General features: G+C 38.8%; 1 protein-coding gene across 4 annotated transcripts; it reads right to left on the bottom strand.

The window, feature by feature from the left end:
* Positions 1-47: 47 nt before the first annotated feature.
* Positions 48-25,100, bottom strand: znf652 (zinc finger protein 652). Of its 4 annotated transcripts, none has more exons than XM_067381744.1 (7): positions 24,770-25,100; positions 12,251-12,514; positions 8,444-9,526; positions 6,730-6,877; positions 6,444-6,559; positions 4,424-4,568; positions 48-3,322 (listed from the first exon to the last, which is right to left on the bottom strand). In XM_067381744.1, the coding sequence occupies exons 3-7, from the start codon at positions 9,458-9,460 to the stop codon at positions 2,736-2,738; spliced, it is 2,013 nt and encodes a 670-aa protein (XP_067237845.1). In that variant the 5' UTR covers positions 9,461-9,526; positions 12,251-12,514; positions 24,770-25,100; the 3' UTR covers positions 48-2,735. The 4 variants fall into 4 exon arrangements, with proteins under 4 accessions (XP_067237845.1, XP_067237843.1, XP_067237841.1 ...); XM_067381742.1 differs by having other exon boundaries at positions 49-3,322; positions 8,444-9,700; XM_067381740.1 differs by having other exon boundaries at positions 49-3,322; positions 8,444-9,657.

The following is a 25,100-nucleotide window of genomic DNA, read 5'->3' as shown; positions in this document are numbered from 1 at the left end:
TTTAATCTTAGGTGAGCGCAGTTAGGACACAGTCAATAGCAGGTTTAGTAGTGTAATAACATCCTGTACTTAACAGTTTTTTTTTCCTGTAGAAACGCTAATGACAGCTTATTAAAAATAAGAAAAGAAATAAAGAGGCTATTTATGGGAGGAGTGGAAAAGTTAATTGGATGCCATTATCAACATTCCTAAACAGGAAAGTCTTGATACTTGATACCCATTTACAGTATGCCAGTCTATAACAAACTCTCTATTCTACATCCAAATGAACTCTTCTACAAGTCCAAGTGGGGCAAAGAGAGAAAGACTATTGATTTATTCTGAGAGCATAAGGGCATCTGTCAATGCAATCGAACCCGTAACTACACAGATAACCATATCAAATGCATGACACTGTGATGAACAACATTGAATGCTATTGTCCTTTGTTTCATTTTCATTACCAGCAGTTCAACGAGGTCATTTAATCAGTCAGGACTCTCTACTCACGTGCTTCTTTGACGTCTGTTACAACTAATTTCTGCTTTACAAACACACGCGCGCGCGCGCACACACACACACACACACAATTCTATTGTTTAATGTAAAGCTAACCCATTTTTTGCATAAAATGTTTAATAGTTTAACATTTAAAAGTGCTTGTTTTTCAAAACACGATTTTAAAATATCAATGTGACACTAAACCCAAAGCAGCTGGCATATAACGTTATCTAATCACATATTTCACTGGGCTAAACAAGGTCAAAGGTATAAAGAGATTGAGGTCATACTCAAGAAACAGGCCTGTTCATTAAAATGCCCCACTTCCCATATTTACTGCTTTCTTTCTCTCTCTCTCTCATTTTTTTTTTTACAGTGTACACATACAAATTTAGACAAGTGAGTTTTGTGGCTAATTCATTTTTTTTTACTTCTTTAAAGTTAGCAGAAAGTGTTAAATGCACAATATAAAAAAGGCCCAACATTAATGCAGGTCAAACATGGTGTCTCAAAATCAGGAAAACATAAAACAGAACTCAATGAAAGTCAGACATTTCTGTACCAGACACAAGGCTATAAGTAAAACACTTCTGAAGTTGAGAGGTTGAAAGAGTCTAGCTGAGAAGAGATTGGATTAAAAACACCTCACAAGAATAAACATTATTATGGTCTGCTTATTTTTCTTATCTAGCAAGGTTTTATTAGAAAGTGCATTCCATCGACTGATGGAGAATGGAGAGAATCAGACAACAAGTAGCCCAAAACACACAGAGTTAAAAAAGGACATGATTGACAGCCATCTGAACTAATGAGAGTACATCTCAGGTAAAGAGGGGCGGGGCATGAAGGCAAAACACAACTTCTTATAGGACTAACTAAAGTTCTTTGATGTATAACACGGGATTCTCCCCATTTTCCAACAGCCAGCCATCTTTCACATGTGGGACATGTGATAAACAATTCTTTGTCAGTTGCGCAAACCTCTTACTTGTCAGTAAAGTGCAGAGGACAGATGGTCTAATGAGAGAGAACAAAAAATTCACAATCAATCAATCAAGTCTGATTGACTCAAGATTTCCCATCACTTTATCTGTGCTGCTTCTAACGTCACCATTTTAACACTGACTCACTCACTCGCTCACTCACTCACACTAATCATCTGCATGATAAAGAACAATGTACCAGGAAAAGACAGAGAGCAACTAAAAAGCAGCTTTTGATACCAGCACCACAGGCATATGATCAGCCACAAAGACACACACACACACTCCTCTCGTACATTCAATTGAATACATGATTAGAAACAAACCCTTTCCGCATCTTCCATTACATAAACTCTCACAAGCAAGCATCTCATTTCAACATACAAATCCTTTTTAAAAAGTCTCACAGAGCATGTTTATCTACATTATACAAATAAAAATATTGGTTAAGTGAGTTAGATTGTATGGAACATACAGTAAAACTAATTAATTATCTTTTTTCGCCTTTAGTTGCAGCCTACTTATGACACATCACAGCATTGGTCTTCCTTAACAGTCTCAACCTCCGACCGAACACGCCGGAAAGCTACAGGCATTACCCAGTAATCATATTTTTATTGTATTAAAAAAAAAAAAAAAAAAGGAAAAGAAAACTCCAATATTTTAATAAAATTACTGACAATCACAATCAGGCAACAGAAAAGTTTCAGTCATATAGACTACACTGAGTTTACTGCTTAAGTGCTGTATACTATGTTTGTGTGAGGACTTGTGTACTAGAATATGGATATTTTCCGTTGTCGGGAAGACCTGCATCTCTAAAGAAGTTACACTGCATTTTTGAAATGTAGACCTTTAACTTGTGGACGTTTGAACCCGTAGAACCTTTGCAACAGCAGCTGAGTCGATAAAGAGTCAGAGAGAAAGACAAAGAAGAGTGTTGTGCCATTGAAACCCCAAATGGCATTTTGATCATTGTGACAGAGTTTGAAGTGATGTGAATCCGAGTAATGCTTTATGAATTTCTTGAGATCAGTTCAGCTGTCTAACAATTCTGTTTGGTCACGAGTGCTAGTGGCAAGTAGGTTTGTAGTATGAGTTTTTTTATCATCTCACACACATACATACATACACATACATACATGTTGCAGTTCCAGCTTTCAGATTCCTGTGAGAATTATACTGATGTATGACGTCCGTCCGTCCGTCCGCCCCGTTCTCCAGCGAGCACCTGATTTCACATTAGTGAGTTTGTGTACAAGAGAGAGTGTTTCAGTGGTGTTGCGGAGCGGCGCCCTGTCGCAGGTAGGCGTCCTCGTGGGCGCAGTGGTTTATTGGCTCGCTTTTAAATAGGGCAGGGGGAGGAGGCAGGACAGAAGGCTGCACTGTGATTGGCTGAGGGGCGTGGCTCGTCATAGGGGCGTGTCCTGTGTGATGGACAGGAGTGTGAGTGTGGGCGGGGTGATGTTGTGTGGGCACGGTCTGCATGTGCAAATGAGAGAAGCCGTGCGCGGTGACTGATCGTTGCGGCAGAGGCCCCACCGTGGCGGGACTGATCATTACGGAGCCCACAGGCGTCGACTGGGTGGGCTGGGTTGGGGTAGGGGTGTGGCTTGAAGAAGGGGTGTGGCCAGTAAGGTGAATGGGAAGTGCCATGCTGACAGGCTGAAGGGTCACCGGGCTGGTGACTCGGAAGCACTTCTCTCGGTGCGCCTTAAGCATGTTGGAAAAGCGGAAACGCTGGCCGCAGATTTCGCAAGGGTACGGCTTTTCCCCAGTGTGCGTGCGCCGGTGCCGCTTCATATTGGGCCGACTGGTGAAACTCTTCCCACAGATCTCACAGATGAATGGCTTCTCACCTGAAGAGAAACAGAAGAATGGGAGAGAGAAATGAGACCTTGTTTCATTCAGTGGCAATAAAGCCACACGGGCAACATGAGTTGTATCCCTTAAACATGTGGTGTATAGAGAACATCTGGGAGTGTTTAACCACAAGAGTTTAAATGTGTCCGCTACAAGGTTAGACTTGAAGGACCAACCAGAGGATTCACAAAAACATCAGAAAGACTCTGAAATTACACATGTTGAGCAACCAGTAAGGGACTCCGAGAATAAAAGTCTTCAAAAAGCTTAAAGTGTTTGTTCACCCAAAAATGAAAATTATGTCATTAATGACTCACCCTCATGTGGTTCCAAACCCGTAAGACCTCCGTTCATCTTCAGAACACAGTCTAAGATATTTTAGATTTAGTCCGAGAGCTTTCTGTCCCTTCATTGAAAGTGTTTGTACGGTAGACTGTCCATTTCCAGAAAGGTAATAAAAACATCATCAAAGTAGTCCATGTGACATCATGCACATCAATTCAATGGAATCAATTCAATGGAAAGGATTCCGGAAGAGAATACAATGCTGAATAAAGTCGTAGTTTTTGTTATTTTTGGACCAAAATGTATTTTCGATGCTTCAAAAACTTCTAACTAACCCACTGATGTCACATGGACTACTTTGATGATGTTTTTATTACCTTTCTGGACATGGACAGTCTACCGTACAAACACTTTCAATGAAGGGACAGAAAGGTCTCGGACTAAATCTAAAATATCTTAAACTGTGTTCAGAAGATGAATCTTATGGGTTTGGATGACATAATTTTCATTTTTGGGTGAAATAACCCTTTAAGTTCTATTATACAATAAAATTAATAAAAGTAACTTCCAAATATTCAAGAACTGTGTTGCAATCGTTATTTATTTTAATCAACTTTTAATTGAAATAGAAAAAACATGAGTTTATTTAAGCGCAATAGAGTGTACAATAGTGGGAATGTACAATAATAGTGGGAGTGTACAATAATCATTATTATAGTTAAAATAACCACAAATTATGCTTGAAAGAGAACAATAGAGAGTCTATCTCTATTCACCCTCCATAAGTGTGACTGTGTGTTTGTGCACCTCACCTGTGTGTGTCTTCATGTGCTCGTCGAAATACTGTTTCATGTTGAAGTCTTTGCCACACCACTGGCACATAAACTGCTTGTGTCCTATGTGAATGCTCATATGAGACCGCAGCTGGTATTTGTACTGGAACCTCTCGTCACAGTTCTGCACACAAGCACAGACAGAAATAGACAGCATGTGGGTGGATGCTGGTTCAGCCTCACTTCAAATCAGGGCCAGACTGAAGCAATCCCAACTTTGTAATATGATCGTAATAACCTGTCATTACTGTTCATAAGCCTGTCATTAACATACTATTTATAGGAATCAGGCCAATCCCACTCATTCAGACTCTCTCATACGACATCCTTAAGTGAAACCAATGAGCCCCACCCTGACCACCCTCACGAGATGTACACACCCCATAATGCGCTTGTATGGAAAAGATGCCCCAAAGAACAGCTGAAAGAAAAAGAAGAGAACACATAAAATACAGACTCAAAATGAATCTGTACAGAGCAAACAGATCCGAACGCTGATCCGAACAGCGATGAGACACGTTTTCACCGAAAAGCAATTTGTCTGTCCATACTAGGGCTGTCAACAGATTTTTTCATTTAAAGGGATAGTTCACCCAAAAATGAATATTCATTATTTATTCACCCTTAAGTTGTTCCAAACCTGTATAAATTTCTTTGTTTTGCTGAACACAAAGGAAGATATTTTGAAGAATATGGGTAACCAAACAGTTGATGGGCCCTATTGACTTCCATAGTACGAAAAAAATAAATAAATAAAAAAATACTATGGAAGTCAGCGGAAATTTTTAAATCAACATTCCACAAGGGGAAGCAATAAATATAAATCAAACAGCAACATGTTACGTTGCTTATTTTAATAGCCACTAGAGAGCAAACATTTTAAACTAAAGTGCAATCAATTATAAAAAAAAGTATTTTTTTTTGCAGTTTCGTTTTTGCATTCTGAGTATATATCCTTTAAATGTAGTCAATATATATTTTGCTCTGACGATAGCATAACATTTTAGTCAGGTTTTTTTTTTTTTTTTGCAAGCAATCAGCCAAACTGCCATTGAAATAAATGTGAATGTTAACGGCTAGTTTTCTAAACCTCCTTGGTTGGGACACTTGCTAAAAAAGACAGAAAGAAACCCATGCTAAAAATATAACATAAAAAAACAACAGATATTTCCTGAAAAAAGTCCAAATGTATTTTGTGTTGCATATTTACACATAAACACACACAGAGCTCTTGTTGCAGACTGACAAACAGCACTTTCAGAAAAGCTCCAGTCTAATGGAAACACTGGCTACATAAATTGGCCAAAAGACATCAGTAAACAAATGCAACAAACAAAATTAAATGAACAGTAATAAGCTAATCTTTATTCACTCTCTTATTCAAATATACAGAAATACAGACTGGTGTTTGTCCATGTCAACATTCTGCTGTGACGTGGTGTTTTACAGCCTTCCCAAAAACAAATTTAAGCAGTAAATATGGACTAACTGGAAATATGATTATTTTAATATGGTTTGTTTAATATGTTATTACACTTCAGGAATGTATTTTAGAGTTTTCAAATGACACATTTAGTAAAGTTTTTTTTTCCCCTCCAAATGGCACATTAATAAAGGTGTCATTGTTGTTTAAAACTGCAAGAAACAGTCAAACACAAATAAAAGGGGGTTCAGGATGGAGAAACCATGGTGCCAACAGAGAGGGATGTAAATATAAAAAGTTTAGTTGTGCTCCTAAGGAGCAGAAGAAAATCAAACAATGACTCAACACTATACCAACCTCGTAACCAGAATTATATCTTCTTCTACCTTGCATAATTTAGGAATTTAGAATTTTGTAATTTATGGTTTTCAAAGATGTCACTCAATCAGTCCATGATTTGTATGTCTTTTGACATTAACACATCCTAAGTGCAATTTATTATTTGCATTTCCCACGGTTTTTCCTTCTCACAGTCACAATAACAGTTATGGAGTGTGTCATAAAATGTGTTCATACCTCACAACGGAAGGGCTTCTCTCCTGAATGCTGCAGTGAATGCACTTTCAGAGACATGCTGCGTTTAAAAGACTTTCCACAGGTTTCACAGGTAAACGGCATGTCCTTTGTGTGAGCTACAGACAGACAGACAGACAGAAGACTTGTTGTATTAGGCACAAGCATGCTTCACCAGTGTATTTTGTGGCTATATAGACTTTTAAAAAATATCTTGATGATGTTTGAGATTCAAGTGTTCACTAAGGAAGTGTTGAATTGTGTCTGTGTGCATGCTTACTATACGTACCGACCATGTGCTTACGGACATGGGCCATGGTGTAGAATTTCTTCTCACAAATCTCACAGGCAAATTTCTTCTCGGCAAATCCATGGACAATCTTAATATGCTCGTGGAGGGACCAAAGCTTCTTAAAGGACTTATTACATGACACACACTGGGACACAAAAAGATACATTGTTATACAGTGCAAGAATAACGTATTTAGTAGTATATCTTCTCTGCATATCTTTCTACCCATTTTTGAGTCTCAATGACCCTCTAAACATGAATCAAGTCTCCCTCTGCTGGTCAGGACTGATATTAACACATTTCTAACCATACAAATCTGAGATTAATACATCAGTTATCAATTTATTTGTCTGTATTGGCTGATACTGGACTTTTAATTGTGCATGTTATTTTTCTTCTATTTTTACATTTAGATTTGCCGTCATCAAAACACCAATATATTTGTCATTGAAAACAGTAATAATTTAACAAGTTAAATGTAATCTTTAGCCTTAATATCAATCTTTTATACTGTACATTATAAGGTTGTTATACCTAAACAATTGATTTTAGTTGTTGTGTTTTAATATAGTTAAGAACAAAAAAGTATTTTGTAACTAGCGCTTGTTTCAATATACTGTGAAGTACTATCTGACAACAGTATATTTGGTCAAAGTTAATTTAATAGCATTTTTAGTTTAATATACACTACCATTTAAAAGTTTGGGGTCGGGAAGTTTCTCTACAAGACTGACATGGAAGAGAAGAAATTGTTGAATAAAGTCGTTGTTATTTATTTATTTTTTTGTGCACAAAAAGTATTCTCGTTGTTTTATAAAATTAAGGTTGAACCACTGTAGTCACATGGCCTATTTTAAAGGGTAAGTTCACCCAAAAATGAAAATTCTGTCATTTATTACTCACCCTCATGCCGTTCCACACCCATAAGACCTTCATTAATCTTCGGAACACAAATTAAGATATTTTTGATGAAATCCGATGGCTCAGTGAGGCCTCCATAGGGAGCAATGACATTTCCTCTCTCAAGATCCATAAAGGTACTAAAAACATATTTAAATCAGTTCATGTGAGTACTGTGGCTCAATATTAATATTATAAAGCGACGAGAATATTTTTGATGCGCCAAAAAAACAAAATAACAACTTATTTAGTGATGCCCGATTTCAAAACACTGCTTCATGAAGCATCAGAGCATAATGAATCGGCGTGTCGAATCATCTGTTCGCCAAAGTCATGTGATTTCAGCCGTCTGGTGGTTTGAATCATGAATCATGATTCGATACACTGATTCATTATGCTCCGATGCTTCCTGAAGCAGTGTTTTGAAATCGGCCATCACTATACAAGTCGTTATTTAGTTTTTTTGGCGCACCAAAAATATTCTTATCACTTTATAATATTATATTGAACCACTGTACTCACATGAACGGATTTAAATGTGTTTTTAGTACATTAATGGATCTTGAGAGAGGAAATGTCATTGCTCCCTATGGAGGCCTCACTGAGCCATCGGATTTCAACTAAAATATCTTAATTTGTGTTCAGAAGATGAACGAAGGTGTTACGGGTTTGGAGTGACAGAAGGGTGAGTAATTAATGACAGAAATTTCATTTTTGGGTGAACTAACCCTTTAACAATACCATATCTTTTGACTGAGATAATTTACTAAGCATGAGGCATTTCCATAAAAGTTTGGGAAGATCCTCTTACCTGGATGTTCTTCTCGCAGTCTGTCTGCTGGTGAAGAGCCAGTTCACTCTCCAGCACGAACTTCTTTCCGCACTTGTCGCAGATCTGCATGCGTCTGTGCGTCACATTCATGTGCTTCTCCAGGTACCAGCGGGTGTTGAACACACGTGGGCATTTTTCACACGCTAGCGTCTCTTTCTCCTCACCCTCTCCCTTGGCTCCTCCTCCCGTGGCTCCGGAGGCAGAGGCGGTGGAGCCTTTGGCTTCCTTGGCAGGTCTACGCTTTTGGGGTGGGGCCTCTGCATTCTTCCTCCGCCCCCTGGTTGTCACACCGGCGGTCGTTGTAGTTACATTTCCCGTCGATGAAGGGGCTACACGGCGACTCTTACAACGTGGCGAAGCAGTTGCTCGACCCCTGTGCGTACGTTGTGCTCTTGTTCGCCGATTGTTGTTCTCCTCCTCCTCCTCTTCATCTTGATCCTCCTCATCACTGTAGTCTTCTTCAATGCTGTCATCTTCTTCTTCCTCCTCCTCCTCTTCCTCCTCCTCCTCATCTTCCTCTTCTTCCTCACTATTGCTCTTGTCGTCTCCTGCAGTGTTCGCATTTGCCGCATCATCTCCTTTGGATACGTGCAGGGTCTGATTATTGAGGTTGACCTCTACAATAATCTGCCCTCGTTTGAATTCGTCCTCTGCCCCGGCTCCTTCTTCAGCTTCGGAATCTTCTGACGTCCCTCCATTTCCGCTCTTCGTCACAGCTGCTCCAGACCCTTCCCGGTAAAACGGTTGAGTCGGGGCAGGATGGGGATTCAAGTCTGAGGGCATCTGCGACTCTGGCCTCGTAGCCATCGTGTTGTCAATGACCACTGAGTATGGTTTGGCCGCAGCTTCTCGCTTGTACAGTTTCGCCGACAGCTCGGCATCAGGAGCGGAAGCATTGTCGAAGTACGTTTGGGAAGGTTGAGTCATTTGCCCCTCCTCTTGAGACATGGTCTCTGGGCCAGACACCTCCTCCTTCAGTGTGTGGCAGGACTTCATCGGAAGCCGATTGCTTGCTTGAATCAGAGTGTTTGCCTCTATATGTTTGAGATTAACTGCTGTTTCCTGTCAAGGGCGATACAAGAGATAATGTACCCCTCCTCTCGAGTGAATGAGAGGAGGGCAAGAGAGTGTAGAGGAGGAGAGACGAAGAGAGACGCCTTAGCCTAGCCCAAACCGAGCCTCCATTACGTCCACTAAGGCATTAAAGAAAAAGAAAAAGATATGAAAAAAGTGAGACTGGAAGACAAAAAAAAAAAAAAAATGAATAAGACTTAAAGGGTTAGTTCACCCAAAAATGAAAATTCTGTCAATTATTCACCCTCATGTCGTTTCACACCCGTAAGACCTTTGTTCATCTTCAAAACACAAATTAAGATATTTTATTTGAAATCTGATGACTCCATGAGGCCTTCATAGGGAGTAATGACATTTCCTCTCTCAAGATCCATAAAGGTACTAAAAACATATTTAATTCAGTTCATGTGAGTACAGTGGTTCAATATTAATATTATAAAGCGACGAGAATATTTTTAGTGCACCAAAAAAAACAAAATGACGACTTATATAGTGATGGCCGATTTCAAAACACTGCTTCAGGAAGCATCGGAGCATAATGAATCAGTGTATCGAATCTGCAGTTCGGAGCACCAAAGTCACGTGATTTCAGCCGTTGGCAGTTTGACACGCGCTCTGAATCATGATTTGACACACTGATTCATTATGCTCCAAATCTTCCTGAAGCAGTGTTTTGAAATTGGCCATCACTAAATAAGTCGTTATTTTGTTTTTTTGGCGCACCAAAAATATTCTCGTCGCTTTATAATATTAATATTGAACCACTGTACTCACATGAACTGATTTAAATATGTTTTTAGTACCTTTATGGATCTTGAGAGAGGAAATGTCATTGCTGGCTATGGAGGCCTCACGGAGCCATCAGATTTCAACTAAAATATCTTAATTTGTGTTCCAAAGATTAATGAAGGTCTTGCTGGTGTGGAACAGCATGAAGGTGAGTAATAAATGACAGAATTTTCATTTTTGGGTGAACTAACCCTTTAACAGTTCATGTTATAGGACCGCGCGATTAATCGCGATAAAATCAAAATCGCAATATGGATATCACAAAGGCTTACATGCAAGAAGCTCCTGATCCACTGTTTTTATTCGGTTTGGGTCGTTTGGGCACGCAACATGCGTAAACCATCTTCCCAAAATTATAATGAGAAATGTTAAAGAAACCCTGTGGTGAAAATCAAGTTTTTAATGTTGTGTCTATGTGGTGTTTTTAATATGCTTTCAGTCAAACCATGTGCAAATTCATAAATCAACACCACTGCTGAGTATTTTCTCCTTAAAACTGCAGTGAAAAAAGTCTCAAACCTGCGGTTTGAAATCGCTGGTGTCTGTGACGTCACAAACTACCTTGTAACCAATCACGTCAATGTGCCGGCAGGCTTTAGCATATCATTAATTAGCAGGGGAGTTTTGAGAGAAGCCAGGTTATCCCAGTATATTTTTCTGTTGATCTGAAAAATCGTGTAGATTTAGCAATATGGTGTTTGTATGATGTAGATTACGATGTTATGATGAACTAAATGCCTTTCTCCACCGACATTCCGATTTGTTCAAATTGTTTGTAAGGATACTGATTTTTAAAAGGCAGCTGTCTGACTCGGTCATGCTGAATGTGAACATGGTTTGTGTAACATTAGCAAAACATTATTAGCTGTTTGATAACAGTCAAATAAAAGGTTAATAATATTAATTATCACTATGTGTCCGACGTTGTCAAGAGCGATACCATTGTGCAGCATTTACCTCAGTAAGTTGACCGAGTGGATCTCTGAGCTGGCATGAGCAAGTGGAAGCGGGGCTAATTTACGTATTCATTGATCCGCATATATTAAATGAGGCAAGGGTGTAAGGCCTTATTCTGCATGATCATATTCTACATCCCTTCATCCTACCAATACCTAAACTTAACTTCTTTAGTAACAATTAATAAGCAGTAATATTAGGGGTTTATTGAGGCAAAAGTCATGACATGCTGTAGCTACTGTCATTCTTCTGGTTTATGACATTAGATCCAGAAGAGCTGAATGAGATCAAGCACATATTCACACATCAGAAACCTAATGGTCTCATTTCTCATACTATTTATTGTCATTTATTAATCTTCATTAATAATGGCTTTATATGCTGACATTTACTGTATGTTTGTTTTAGGTGGCTTATTTCCACCCTAGAACCTAATTTGAGAACAAACAGCAACAGATTTTTGCTCATTAACTCAGTGTTCAAAGTGTCAAAGAAATACTGTTTTTTTTATTATTATTTTTTTAAATCTAGTTATTCATATTTGATTGGGGACTTTGAAATTGCTTCCAATCACACTTAAATGCCCTGTTCAAATACTCACACTTGCGGTCTTGGCCACTTGAGAGCGTGTGCACGTGACAGGAAGTAAGTGTGCAAGACTGTCCCATGTCTTAAAAATGCCCAAGCGCAATGGCCTATAAGCACACTAAACGCACACTTAATAGTTAATAGTTAGTTAATAGTAAGAATTGGACCCTTATCTAAAGTGTGACCATAATTTTTTATAGTCAATTTGTGCAGCCCTACAAAAAAAAACAAAAAAAAAAACAGCAAACAGCAAAATATTCTATTAATATTATTATATTGTTTTATATTGCATTATATTATATTGTATTACATTACATTATTTTATATTTTTACCCCCAAATAGTGCAGGCCTAAAATGTTTCACCTCAAAGTACTCACATGAAGTCTGCCTCACTGTGCAACTATATGCACATATTTCATCCTGATCCAAATGAAAGTTGTCTTGGCTTTAGATCCAAACTTCAGTCTCTCAACAGCATCTCGGTTTCACTTGGAAAGACAACAGTCTCTGCTGATTCAGACACAAAAGCTGCCTCCTCTCAGTCAGTGATGTGACGGCGTCTCTGCACCGCTGAACTCAAAGCTTAGATCTCGAATTCATTACCAGCTGCTCCGAATCAGCACCCTGCAGCCAGATAATACCTGAAAGAGAGCAAGAAATTATGTGAAAGGTTGTAAAAGGAATGAAAGACAATTGAAAGCAATTATATCAGGTGTCAACTGAGCCGCCACATTTAATTCAGTACATCAAAGCGGGTAAATGAACCACAACTACCATTGAAACAAGAGCAGTGTGTCATCAAACAGATATTCAAGAACGGGTACGATTTGGCTTTATAAATGTGGCAACATAACACAACAACTCCGCAATTACAGTCACTGAAGTGACTGTTACCTGGTAAAACCTTCTGGTCTCCAAATCAGGTGCCATACATCCTTTATATGTATGTGTGTGTGTGTGTGAGAGAGAGAGAAAGCAAGAGAATAAGAGAGGGAAAAAGAAAGAGAAACGAAACTGCAGCCTGGTTAAGGTGTAGACATCTAGAATCTCACTACTAATCAAATACACACACCAGACCGCAACCGTTTCACTTCTCAGCGCATTTGTGTGTGAGCAGCTCAAAATTAAACCACAAGAAGCCGAGTACAGAAAACACAGTCACACAATGGGTAAAACATATTTTCACATTCTAAGCAATCTGGGATAATTTCACACACTTCATCACTGCCACCAAACATGTCACAACAAGCCACTTGCAGAAACAATATCAGCAGTTCTTACCCATGCCGAAGTCACCAGCACAAGTGTTGCTATGTGGTCGCTAAAGCATTTGGATTGGTTGAGGTGTTTATTTGCCAAGTAGGCCTGTAGTGATTATTTGATCTGATCATGAATGTTTAACTACGATTACATTACACTTACATTACGCTTTTAAATTACAGTCACATATTGCAAACAAATAAAAAAAAAAAAAGCACAAATGTTGTCCGGACAGTTGATGGGAGCCACTGACTTCTATACTATTTTTTTTTCCTACTATGGAAGTCAATGGCTACCGTCAACTGTCTGGTTACCAACATTCTTCAGAATATCTTCTTTTTAGTTCAGAGACTCATACAGGTGCGGAACAACATAAGGGTGAGTAAATTTCATTTTACGGTGAACTGTCCCTTTAAGCTTGGTTTATACTCAAATGCGTCCACATGAGCGTGAAGGTGCACGGCAAAAATTACGTCAACGTGGTGTCGGTAGTCGTGCGTGAGACCCCATTTCATGTGGCGGTGTGCACGGAATTTTTTTTGTAATTTTTTATGCAGCTCCGCTTCCAAAGATGCACGATTTTGAGGCGATTCTATACTAACCGTCTCACCCAGTTTGCGCACAGAAAAAGCATGAGTACCGAATAGAGTTCTCTTTCACCTCTTCTTGTGCTAATCACTTGAATTCTTCAATTGGCAAGACTTAGAAACACATGCAAATGATAAACTCTCACTCTATGATAGTTAAACTTTGCATCTACTCTGCAAATCACATGCATGCCAATCCGTGGGGCCTGTATGAATGGATCACGGATCAACTACGATCTGTTACACCCCATTTTAAAATATAGTAGTCAACATTTGAAGTGGATCAAAACCTTTAATCAAAATTGTCCTAAAAACTTCTTCTTAGGACAACTTGATGAACCTTTTTGATCCACTTCAAATGTTGACTACTGTATATTAAAATGCAACAACATTTCACAATATTACTGTTTTTACTGTATTTTCGATCCAATAAATGCAGCCGTGGTGAGCACAAGAGACAAAATTTTACAGACCCAAAACTTTTGAACGGTATAGAGTTGTGGTCAAACGTTTACATACACATTGCAGAATCTGCAAAATTTGAATTATTTTAACAAAATAAGTGTTTTTATTATTTAGTACTGTCTTGAATAAGATATTTTACATTCAGTCCACACAACAAAATAATAGCTGAATTTATAAAAGTGACATCCAGTGACTGGATGATTTTAAGATCCATCTTTTCACACTGAGGGCAATTGAGGAACTCATAGACGACTACTGCAAAAAGTGAAAACACTCACTGATGCTCCAGAAGGCAGCATGACGCTTTAACTTTTTGAATTTGAAGATCAGTGCAAGTTGTACTTATTTTGTCTTCTGGGAAACATCTAAGTATCTTCAGTAGCTTCTGAAGGGGAGTACTAAATGAAAGTATATGATCTAACAACAAACAAAATAAGAAAAATGTATTCATCCTGTTCAAAAGTTTAACAATGTGTATATTATATAAAACTGTAATTTTATAACTATGCAGCCAGCAACAATATATACAATTATATGAATATTTATATAATTTCCCCCAATGATTAAACAAAACATGCAGAAAAGACAACTATTCAACAAAATGTTTGAGACATTCTCCTTTGATCTGTATGACATTCATTTAACAACAAGAGAGATTCAACCGAAAAAGGAGACAGTTACACACTCAAGAACCAAAATGAGACCACAAGTTTCAGTGTGAGTGATTTGAAACGGGTGTGGGGAGGGTGTGCGCGCTCAAGGAATGATCATCCACAATCAATGGCTCCTTTATATGACAATATGCTACAATAGTTCAAGGGATCAAAAAATCAGAGGGACCCTATTAATCGCCCAAGTTCAAAACAAGACCCCACCTCACATACTGAGTCATCACAGTCAAAAACAGCAACACCTAAACAACAAGTAAGCGGCAGCCACAAACAGGAAAAATATCTCTGTTTATGTGCTGCTACTCTTAACGGCTTCAACCTTGACTTCCTGGCTCTCTGTGAACATCTCTGTTCTGCTTGAGTGTATGTGTGCCAGTCGTCTGTATGAGCTGAACAATTGTTTCTGTGAAATATTCACAAGTCTTTAGAACAATAATGCATTGTAAAGCATTTGACATGCATTACATGATAAAATCTAAAGCCTTGTGACTACCAAGATAATCACTGTCTAGTTAGAGTGCTGCATGCCGCATCCGAGAAGAGGCCAACAGCGTGACTCACATTAACCCACCTCTCTAAGCCATGCTAGGAAAGTATACCTGCAATTTTTCAAAGAATTTCACTTCTGAGTCAACGATGGGTTTTCTTTCCTTAAGAGTTTGTCAGACACATGGCATCTTTGACCTTCTATGACTGTCTGAGAGCTGCACAGATGCAAACGGCTCATTTTTTACTGAGAAATTTACAGACGTATTCATGGATCACAAGTCTTGTTGACTCATCAAGGTGCGTGCGAACATCTAGATAAAAGAAAGTAAGTTCAATCTATAATGGTGCAGCAGGAACGGATGTCTGAGACTGTACCCGCACATGTATGCGACGCGTGTGCGTTCCTACAGTAAGCTATACTGTGAATGTATGCACTTTTTGAAAGGTCATGACTATCATGTGTCTGAGGGTGGGGAAGCGGAGTTTGCATGATGAAAAGCGAAAAAAAGAAACAGTTAGGCCAGTTAACAGAAATGTAAAGTCAGAAGTGAGACGGTATAACGTTATAACGTATACAGTTCACCTTTGAGTCACCAAGAATCTATGACTTCCAACCTGTGTTAAAGGGATAGTTCACCCAAAAATGAAAATCCTGTCATCATTTACTCACCCTCAAGTTGTGCCAAACCTGTATGAATTTCTTTGTTCTGCTGAACACAAAGGAAGATATTTTGAAGAAAGTTTGTAACCAGGCCGCTTTGGGGCACCATTAACTTCCATAGCAGGAAAAAAAATACTATGGAAGTCAATGGTGCCCCAGAAATGTTCAGTTTCCCACTTTATCTTCCTTTGTGTTAAACAGCACAAAGAAATGTATACAGGTTTGGAACAACCTGAGGGTGAGTAAATGATGACAGAATTTTCATTTTTGGGAAAACTTTCCCTTTAAAGTATTCTTTTTTTCCCCCTTCCACACAAGAAAAAGTTACACAGGGCTGAAATGACATGAGGGTGAGTAAATGATGACAGATTTTTCACTTTTAGGTGACAATTACTTTAAGGCCATTATCTCTATTTTCATGTTTTAACTACATATTGTCACAAATCCTAATTCAAATCAATACCTGGTTAGTCTTTTTGACAAATTTATTGAAGTTGCACTCAAATGAAAGTTTACCCTATTTTCTAAACGCATGTTATTGATCTTATTCGTCCATGCATGTTTTGACCTTTTTATAATTTTTAAATCAAAATATCACAACTCAAACGTCCAGTGAAACAACAAGACTTCTCTCTGGTGACTCCTCCATTCATTTTAAATCATTTAAATCCCCCACCCCTTTCTTAAAAACAGCTGCAAACTTGAATTCAGATCTGCCTCCATCCAATCAACGACTAATGGATTTTACCAAGACCACACCTACATTTTTGTTTTTTCGTTTTGAAAATCTGTTTCACTCAGATGTACGTCATAATCCAGAAGAAAATATCTGTCGCTACTTTCGTTACATTTAGACTTTGAAAAAAAAAAAAAAAAGTTCATAAGAGTCATTTATTTATGAATCTGGGGCCGTATTCACAAAACATCTTAAGGCTAAAAGTAGCTCCTAACTTGCCGATTTAGGAGAAAATAATGGGCGTGTCAGTCCTAATTTTAGGAGTCCTAGATTTTTGCTCTTAGAGTATTTCACAAAGCATTTTAGCACTAAATCTAGCTCCTAAATCTGTGAAACATTAGGAGTAGTCAAGAGGACTCCTAAGTCACTAAGACCAAATCACAAACATTTGTAATCCACCTAAAGACACTGAACACCATTGAGGCAATAGCGATAGGGCCTTGGGTGCTGAACCTTTTCTTCATAAATGCAATATAATTTGATTTATAGATTTGAATCTACGATGAGATGCCCAAAAAAAAAAACTTTAACAAATAAATGAATATTGTCTGATTATCTGTGGCAATGGTTTTCATGAGTTCACACTTACAAATGATTGAATGGAGTATATAATATATATATATATATATATATATATATATATATATATATATATATATATATTATATAATTTGTCACTTGAATTCTGCATTCCCTTGAGATGAAGACATCCAAGATGCAGACAATTAACTGTGTATACTAGTTTAATTAGTGACATTTAGTCTACATTTTAAAACCTTTATGGCAAAATTATGGCAACATTTTATTTTGACTATGGCAACATTTTTATTAAAAAATGTTTATTTGAATAGGGCAACATTTGTATTTTAAAACCATTATTTTAATTTGGAAACATGACACCTCTTTCTTCAATATTTCTATGATTAAATGCTGACTCCTCCCCCATCAGCCAATCACTGTGTGTATTCTCCATAGCAATGAGGTCAACCCCGCCCTTACTCTTAGCTTAAGACTTCAGTCTATTCCTTAGTAAAAGTTTGTCTGTGCAGCTTTGTGAATAGGTTTTAAGAGAAAACTCCTAGCTAAGAACTTTAACTGCCATTTAGGAGATCTCTTAGTGGTAAGATAAAATGTTTTGTGAATACGGCCCCAGGTGTATACTAGATTTAACATGCAGCCAGTGAAGACATGTTTTCTGTTTATATTGTAGTATTTCAGTCTTTTATACCCTACAAACTAACAACTCAAGAAACTTTAGCTTTAGATTCCCAAGAAACTCAGATTCATGCTGGTTTTTTTGTTTACAAAAACACAATTGAGCAAAAATTTTTCATTTTAAACTGTTTAAAACTTTGCATGTTAACCATTAAGGTTGACTTAATTCACCCGAATCATGCAGCTCTCCTGCAGCCTCGGTTTACATTATTGAATTGGCCACATGTACACGCATAAACCTACCCACACAAACAAAACCATATACACAAACAAACGCCTACACGTATACAATTATACACACACAAACACATACCCACACAGATACAGCCATATACACGCACACCTCCACCTTTCTTCCTGTGCGCTTTGAAACTTTCTGAGAATTGGAAAGCGCAGTGTATGTGACCACAGGATGGGTGCATAAGGGGTCACACATCTCAGAGCGTGTGCATAGGAGTCACAGGAAAGTAGCCGGCACGTATAACGCATATTACTGTACATATATTTCAAAGACTGGCCTGGCACACTATCCACTATGTGTAAATACTGTTGTGTGCTTTAAATCAGGGCAAATTCGTCACTTTAAATACCAAATGATGCTCAACATTCATATTAAAACAGACTTCTTTACTAAAGATCTGCAAAAAGATAGTTAAAACACCTTTGTCACAACACTCGCCAGAAATGCAGATTCTCACGGTGCTCTGGGTGCTGCAACACAGCATCTAACGACACATCTGAAGAGGAAATGAAGGAAAAAGCACCACTTATTTACACATGTAAACAAGAATTCAAGGTGCACGTGTTTTTATCTACAAATCTATGTGTACAGCGACTTACAGGCCTAGATTTTGCATGCTCTGGTGCAATAAAGAAAACCATGAAGAAAGTTGAAAGTGTGAAGGCAATCTCATTCTCAAGGATTTCATTTTTCTCATTTCGAGACCAACTTGTGCAAATGAAGTTTCGCAATGCCTCAGGCCGCTTCTCTCATCATCGTGAGCAAGTAGGGGGATGATAACAGTGACTAATCCTGGGTTTCCTCGCACATGAAAAGCAAGCTGCTTTGATGTGGCTGACAATCACAGAATCAAAATCTCTACGATCAATGAAATTACTTACCTTTTAGCATAAATATCCCAATCAATTGTTACTGATTCAAGGACTGAGGATCAAGAATATGAACCCATAAGCCACCCACCCCCCCACCACTACCTCACCTCACCCCACCCAATCAACCATGAACAAATTCACCTCATTTAATCACCAAAACCACTTTAATCTCTTTAATTGATATTGCAGCTAGAAAAATCTTTCATGATCAGATTTTAAGGTGGATTTAGTGCACAAGAAATTAGGTCTTTAGGTCTGGTCTGTGCAGGTATAAACTTTACATTCAAATGACTGAAAGCGAAACTTACAACAGCTAAAAACTAAAACTGCATTTTGCAAATTATTTTTCACTTCATCTTTTCCTGTCTCCAACACCTCTGATCTGCCGGCCTTGTTCTGAACTTGAATAGCAACAGACCACTGATAATTTGATTAATTATTTAATCAAGAGAGGTCAACCATGACAGCACTGAGAATCCGCAATCTGACTTTCATTCAGAAAGGGCTGCTGGGTTCTTTGAGTGCTGTTATGCAACTGTATTAACCACAAGCAAGCTGAGTCACTCTATTCCAGATGCACTTAAACTAACCAACCAACCAAAGGCCTTTAATGCAGGTCATTCTACAGCAGATGATATGAATGGCCAAGTGAGAGCATAAAAAGGCTGTCAGAATTGGTTGCAAATGAGTGACATCTTTGAGTCGAAATTAAATGGAAACTAACCCTATCTATATTAAATATGCAAAGTCCCACCCTGAACTCTTGTTACTGGTTAGAACATTTAAACAGAACAATGGGTCTCATTCATTAATAATTGTGTGGATTATTTTGTATTTGTACAAACAGCACTTCTCACAAAAACTGTATGAACATAAATATGTTCTAATTAATTTTGGAGTACTCTAAATGAGCAACTGCATGCCCAAGGTTCGTCATTTGCATAAAACACAACCAATCCATCTTCATATGAGGGCTTTTTGTACAACTTTTCCTTTACAGCCTTTTGTCACAGCTAAAATATTGGCATTATAATACAGAGAAACCTTACAGCACGAGCTACTATGCGGCTTTTCTTACTCTTTCAATGTATACAATGAAATATACAGGTGCTGGTCCTATAATTAGAATATCATCAGAAAGTTGATTTATTTCACTAATTCCATTCAAAAAATGAAACTTGTATATTATATTCATTCATTACACACAGACTGATATATTTCAAATGTTTATTTCTTTTAATTTTGATGATTATAACTGACAACTAAGGAAAATCCCAAATTCAGTATCTCAGAAAATTAGAATATTGTGAAAAGGTTCAATATTGAAAACACCTGGTGCCACACTCTAATCAGCTAATTAACTCAAAACACCTGCACAGGCCTTTAAATGGTCTCTCAGTCTAGTTCTGTAGGCTACACAATCATGGGGAAGACTGCTGACTTGACAGTTATCCAAAAGATGACCATTGACACCTTGCACAAGGAGGGCAAAACACAAAAGTTCATTGCAAAAGAGGCTGGCTGTTCACAGAGCTTATTAATAGAGAGGCGAAGGGAAGTAAAAAATGTGGTAGAAAAAAAAAAAAGTGTACAAGCAATAGGGATAACCGCACCCTGGAGAGGATTGTGAAACAAAACCCATTCAAAAATGTGGGGGAGATTCACAAAGAGTGGACTGCAGCTGGAGTCAGTGCTTCAAGAACCACTACACACAGATGTATGCAAGACGGGTTTCAGCTGTCGCATTCCTTGTGTCAAGCCACTCTTGAACAACAGACAGCGTCAGAAGCGTCTAAAGACAAAAAGGACTGGATTGCTGCTGAGCGGTCCAAAGTTATGTTCTCTGATTAAAGTAATTTTTACATTTCCTTTGGAAATCAGGGTCCCAGAGTCTGGAGGAAGAGAGGAGAGGCACACAATCCACGTTGCTTGAGGTCCAGTGTAAAGTTTCCACAGTCAGTGATGGTTTGGGGTGCCATGTCATCTGCTGGTGTTGGTCCACTGTGTTTTTTGAGGTCCAAGGTTAACGCAGCCGTATACCAGGAAGATTTAGAGCACTTCATGCTTCCTGCTGCTGCTGACCAACTTTATGGAGATGCAGATTTCATTTTCCAACAGGACTTGGCACCTGCACACAGTGCCAAAGCTACCAGTACCTGGTTTAAGGACCATGGTATCCCTGTTCTTAATTGGCAAGCAAACTCGCCTGACCTTAACCCCAGAGAAAATCTATGGGGTTTTGTAAGAGGAAGATACGATATGCCAGACCCAACAATGCAGAAGAGCTGAAGGCCACTATCAGAGCAACCTGGGCTCTCATAAGCAGTGCCACATAAGCAGTGCCTCCCTGAGCAGTGCCACAGACTGATCTACTCCATGCCAACCTGCATTGCTGCAGTAATTCAGGCAAAAGGAGCCCCAACTAAGTATTGAGTGCTGTACATGCTCATACTTTTCATGTTCATACTTTTCAGTTGGCCAAGATTTCTAAAAATCCTTTCTTTGTATTGATCTTAAGTAATATTCTAATTTTCTGAGGTACTGAATTTGGGATTTTCCTTAGTTGTCAGTTATAATCATCAAAATTAAAAGAAATAAACATTTTAAATATATCAGTCTGTGTGTAATGAATGAATATAATATACAAGTTTCACTTTTTGAATGGAATTAGTGTAAATAAAACTTTGATGATATTCTAATTATATGACCAGCACCTGTATATTTAAGATGAAATATCTACACAATTTTACACATTGGAACAATCTTCCTAGCATTGTTCGGGAAGCAGACACACTCTATCAGTTTAAATCTAGACTAAAAACACATCTCTTTAACCTGGCATACACATTATCAATTTATATTGTCACTTCAGTTAATGGAACATTAGGCTGCATAAATTAGGTCAGCTGGATTCGGGAACACTTCCTATAACACCAGATGTACTTGTTACATCAGACGAAGAATGGCATCTATGCTAATATTAGTCTTTCTGTTTATCCCGAGTTCTACTATAGTCAGCCGGATCCGGGCAGTATCCAGATCAGATGGGAGGACCTGCGCCTAGACATGACCACAATGCATCCCTGAAATGTCAGCTAGATAGAGTCAACTATCCACTGTGAAGGCCTCACCAACATGACAGCCACTGGCACAGATCCCCAACAAAACCGTTTCCATACCGGCGTGATGAATCCGATATTCAACCAGATGGAACTGGATTAAATATTTTGACTGTTCCGATCCCAATCTGACTTCTGACCTGTAATGCTGTCTGACTCATAATCAAGCACTGTTCACTGTTGGCCAGAGGAGAACTGGCCCACTAACTGTACCTGGTTTCTCCCAAGGTTTTTATTCCTCCATTTTTGTCACCTTGCCACTGTTGCCTCTGGCTTGCTTAGTTGGGGACACTTGATATTTAACAATATTTTTAACAAGTTCGTTTGCCCATATCATTTTTAGGGTATTAGGTTAGCTAATTTGGCTTGCTGTCAAATGAGGAGGGGCACAATGAAGCAGCTTCAACTCAAGCTGATATACCCAATATAAGATATGATTACATAAGGCAAGGTACCAGAGATGAAGGTGGAGTTTGGGGAGGTGGAGGGATGCTGGAACAGCTGAGACTGAAGAGAGGTAAGCAGCTGCTTATATACTCTCGCTGTTTAGATGGGCAAGATTAGATGCGCTCGCTCCTCCCTAAATTACGTTTAGGAACTTCACTAATTTGCCTGCATTGACACCATTGAATGCAAATTGAACTGAGTTCGACAATGACATCACTGTTTTCTCAAGAGCTGCTGTATAGATGAATGAACTAAATTAATAACTATAAGATTTTTACAAAGGAAGGAATCAATACCTAACTGACTTAAGATGGACAATGACACTATTTTCTTCTAGAGCTGCTGTGCAGCCAAATTATTTTCCTGTTATCACTGTAAAGCTGCTTTGACACAATCTGCATTGTAAAAAGCGCTATATAAATATAGGTGACTTGACCAGAGTATGTGATTTTTGCATGTTTCAATTGTTCCTACAATTTATTGTACTTTAAATAATTTTTAGTACAGAGGTTATCAGAGAATCATGTATTTTCATGAAATCATTCACGCACATACTGAAGGCACAACAGCTTTACTACTTTTCACTTCTTTAGTTTTCTCAGCATACAAGCTGAAATAAAAGACAATTTTAACATCAAAAATGACACTTCACATTTAACAAGTTCAAATTTTTTCACAGCAGGAGAGCATCACGCTTTGAAGCCTAATATACTGTCAGTCTAAAAAATGTGAGTCTATATCAAGTCTTTTTGGTTATATCAATTCTAAAGAGCTTGATTTATAAAATCTTAATGCAGTTTAATTGAATTGATATTTAATTTATAATTAAATGCCCTGAATAAAAATTATATTCCTATGATACTCGAATATGATCCATGAATTGACATCTACCACCACACTGAATGTGAACTGAATGAAACGTTATGAAGATGCCTAGAAGACAAAGATAAGGTAAACACAAGGTGAACAAATCTAAAACCAACTTAAATGTTGCTGAATGATAAAGCGCCTGGATCTGTGGGTCTCAAAGGACACTGAGCATTACACAAGCTCTGGAGAAAATCTCCAATGAAGTTGGTGAGACTTCACCACCAGCTTGCATACTGGATAAAAGGGAAGCGGGGAAATAATCTCACAAAATGATGTGCTTTCTGGCTTGTCAGGCACAGAAATGCATCACGGCTGTTACAGACCTCGTTTAACAAAACAAACAAAAAAGATACTTAATTTCAAAAAAGGCGTAAAACAAATAACAAAATTCCTTCGCCCCCTAAAATCAGCGCTAGCAGCTCGAGCTAACGCTGTCGTTTGAGAAGGGCCTAGCGCGCGCATCCACAACACACTTCCAAACTCCATCGCGTCCACCCCAAAAATGAGGGAAAATACTGGTATACAGCGCAGTTGGCTCAGACTATACTGTCACAACAGTTAGAAAAGAAGCAAATGGTGTGCGGCAACTCACTGGCAAAGAGTAACTTTTTTGGGAAAGCGACGCAAAGAAAGGGTTAAACCGAAGGAAACATTGGTTGGTCGGGACGGCAGGCGTGCAGGCCGTTCGGCTAGCAGAGCTAACAGCCCGAGTGCACGCACATACAGCTGCGTGCACTGGACTACCGCTACTGCGAGGTCCTGCTTTTGCAAAATTATTCAATGCGATTGCAAAAGCCCCGTCGAGATGATATTAATCGACCCGCTTTATAAAGCGCATGCAACGGCAATTAGACTGTTTAACCCCATTGCTCATAGCAAGCTAACATCCTCGTCGTGTACGACTTTCACTTTTTTACACCCCCAAACCGCCCAGATTTGTACTCCTTCAGAGATTTTTCTCATTCATACCGAGATGCCCTCGCGGTTTGCGAGCAGTTAGTTGCAGGAGACACTACATGCATTCGCATGCAAAACAGAATTTGGCAAGAAAACAAAAACATTTCTGACGATTCCTTGTCTTTCTGAACAAAACCCCTGCAAACCGACAGGTAAAAATAAGTCGTGCCGTGCACTGCTCGTCACGTTGACAGCATCATACCTTGACAGATGTTCGAGGGATGGTTTCTATGCATGCGACAAACAACTGTCATCGCTGTAAATAAGCGTAAAAGCAGAAATTAACTTGTAGCGAAGAGTACTCACCCGAGACACGAGCGCCCTCTCCCTCATACCGTGCACCTCAAGTTGTGTAGGGATCGGATAAAACACAAAAAAACCCGATTTGCTTCAGATAAACTATTCCTCGGCGGACGCCGTGAGTTTTTACCAACAGCGCGCAGTCGCATGCACGCGCAGGCGAACTATCGCGAACCTCTCTTCTTGCTTCTAGACGGTCCGAGCCCACCGCTGCTCTGGTTTACAAGCCATCGCTACGTGGCTGGCCTAGGTCTCGCGCATCAACCATCCTCCGAGTTCATCCGAGGCGCTCGAGCCGCCGCTGTCTGCACTGGAGAAAGCGCGCGTGGCGTCTGTT

This window comes from Chanodichthys erythropterus, chromosome 3 (assembly GCF_024489055.1).
Source record: "Chanodichthys erythropterus isolate Z2021 chromosome 3, ASM2448905v1, whole genome shotgun sequence".
In the NCBI taxonomy this organism is placed as follows: domain Eukaryota; kingdom Metazoa; phylum Chordata; class Actinopteri; order Cypriniformes; family Xenocyprididae; genus Chanodichthys; species Chanodichthys erythropterus.
Note: the sequence above shows the minus strand (reverse complement) of the source record. Positions and strands in the feature narration are given on the sequence as shown.

Coding starts and splice junctions, on each gene's coding strand:
- znf652 (XM_067381744.1), bottom strand. CDS start 9,460: ATGAAGTCCTGCCACACACTGAAGGAGGAGGTGTCTGGCCCAGAGACC. Junction 6,878..8,443: donor ACTGCGAGAAGAACATCCAG/GTAAGAGGATCT, acceptor TTTGTGTCCCAG/TGTGTGTCATGTAATAAGTC. Junction 6,560..6,729: donor TGTCCGTAAGCACATGGTCG/GTACGTATAGTA, acceptor GTCTGTCTGTAG/CTCACACAAAGGACATGCCG.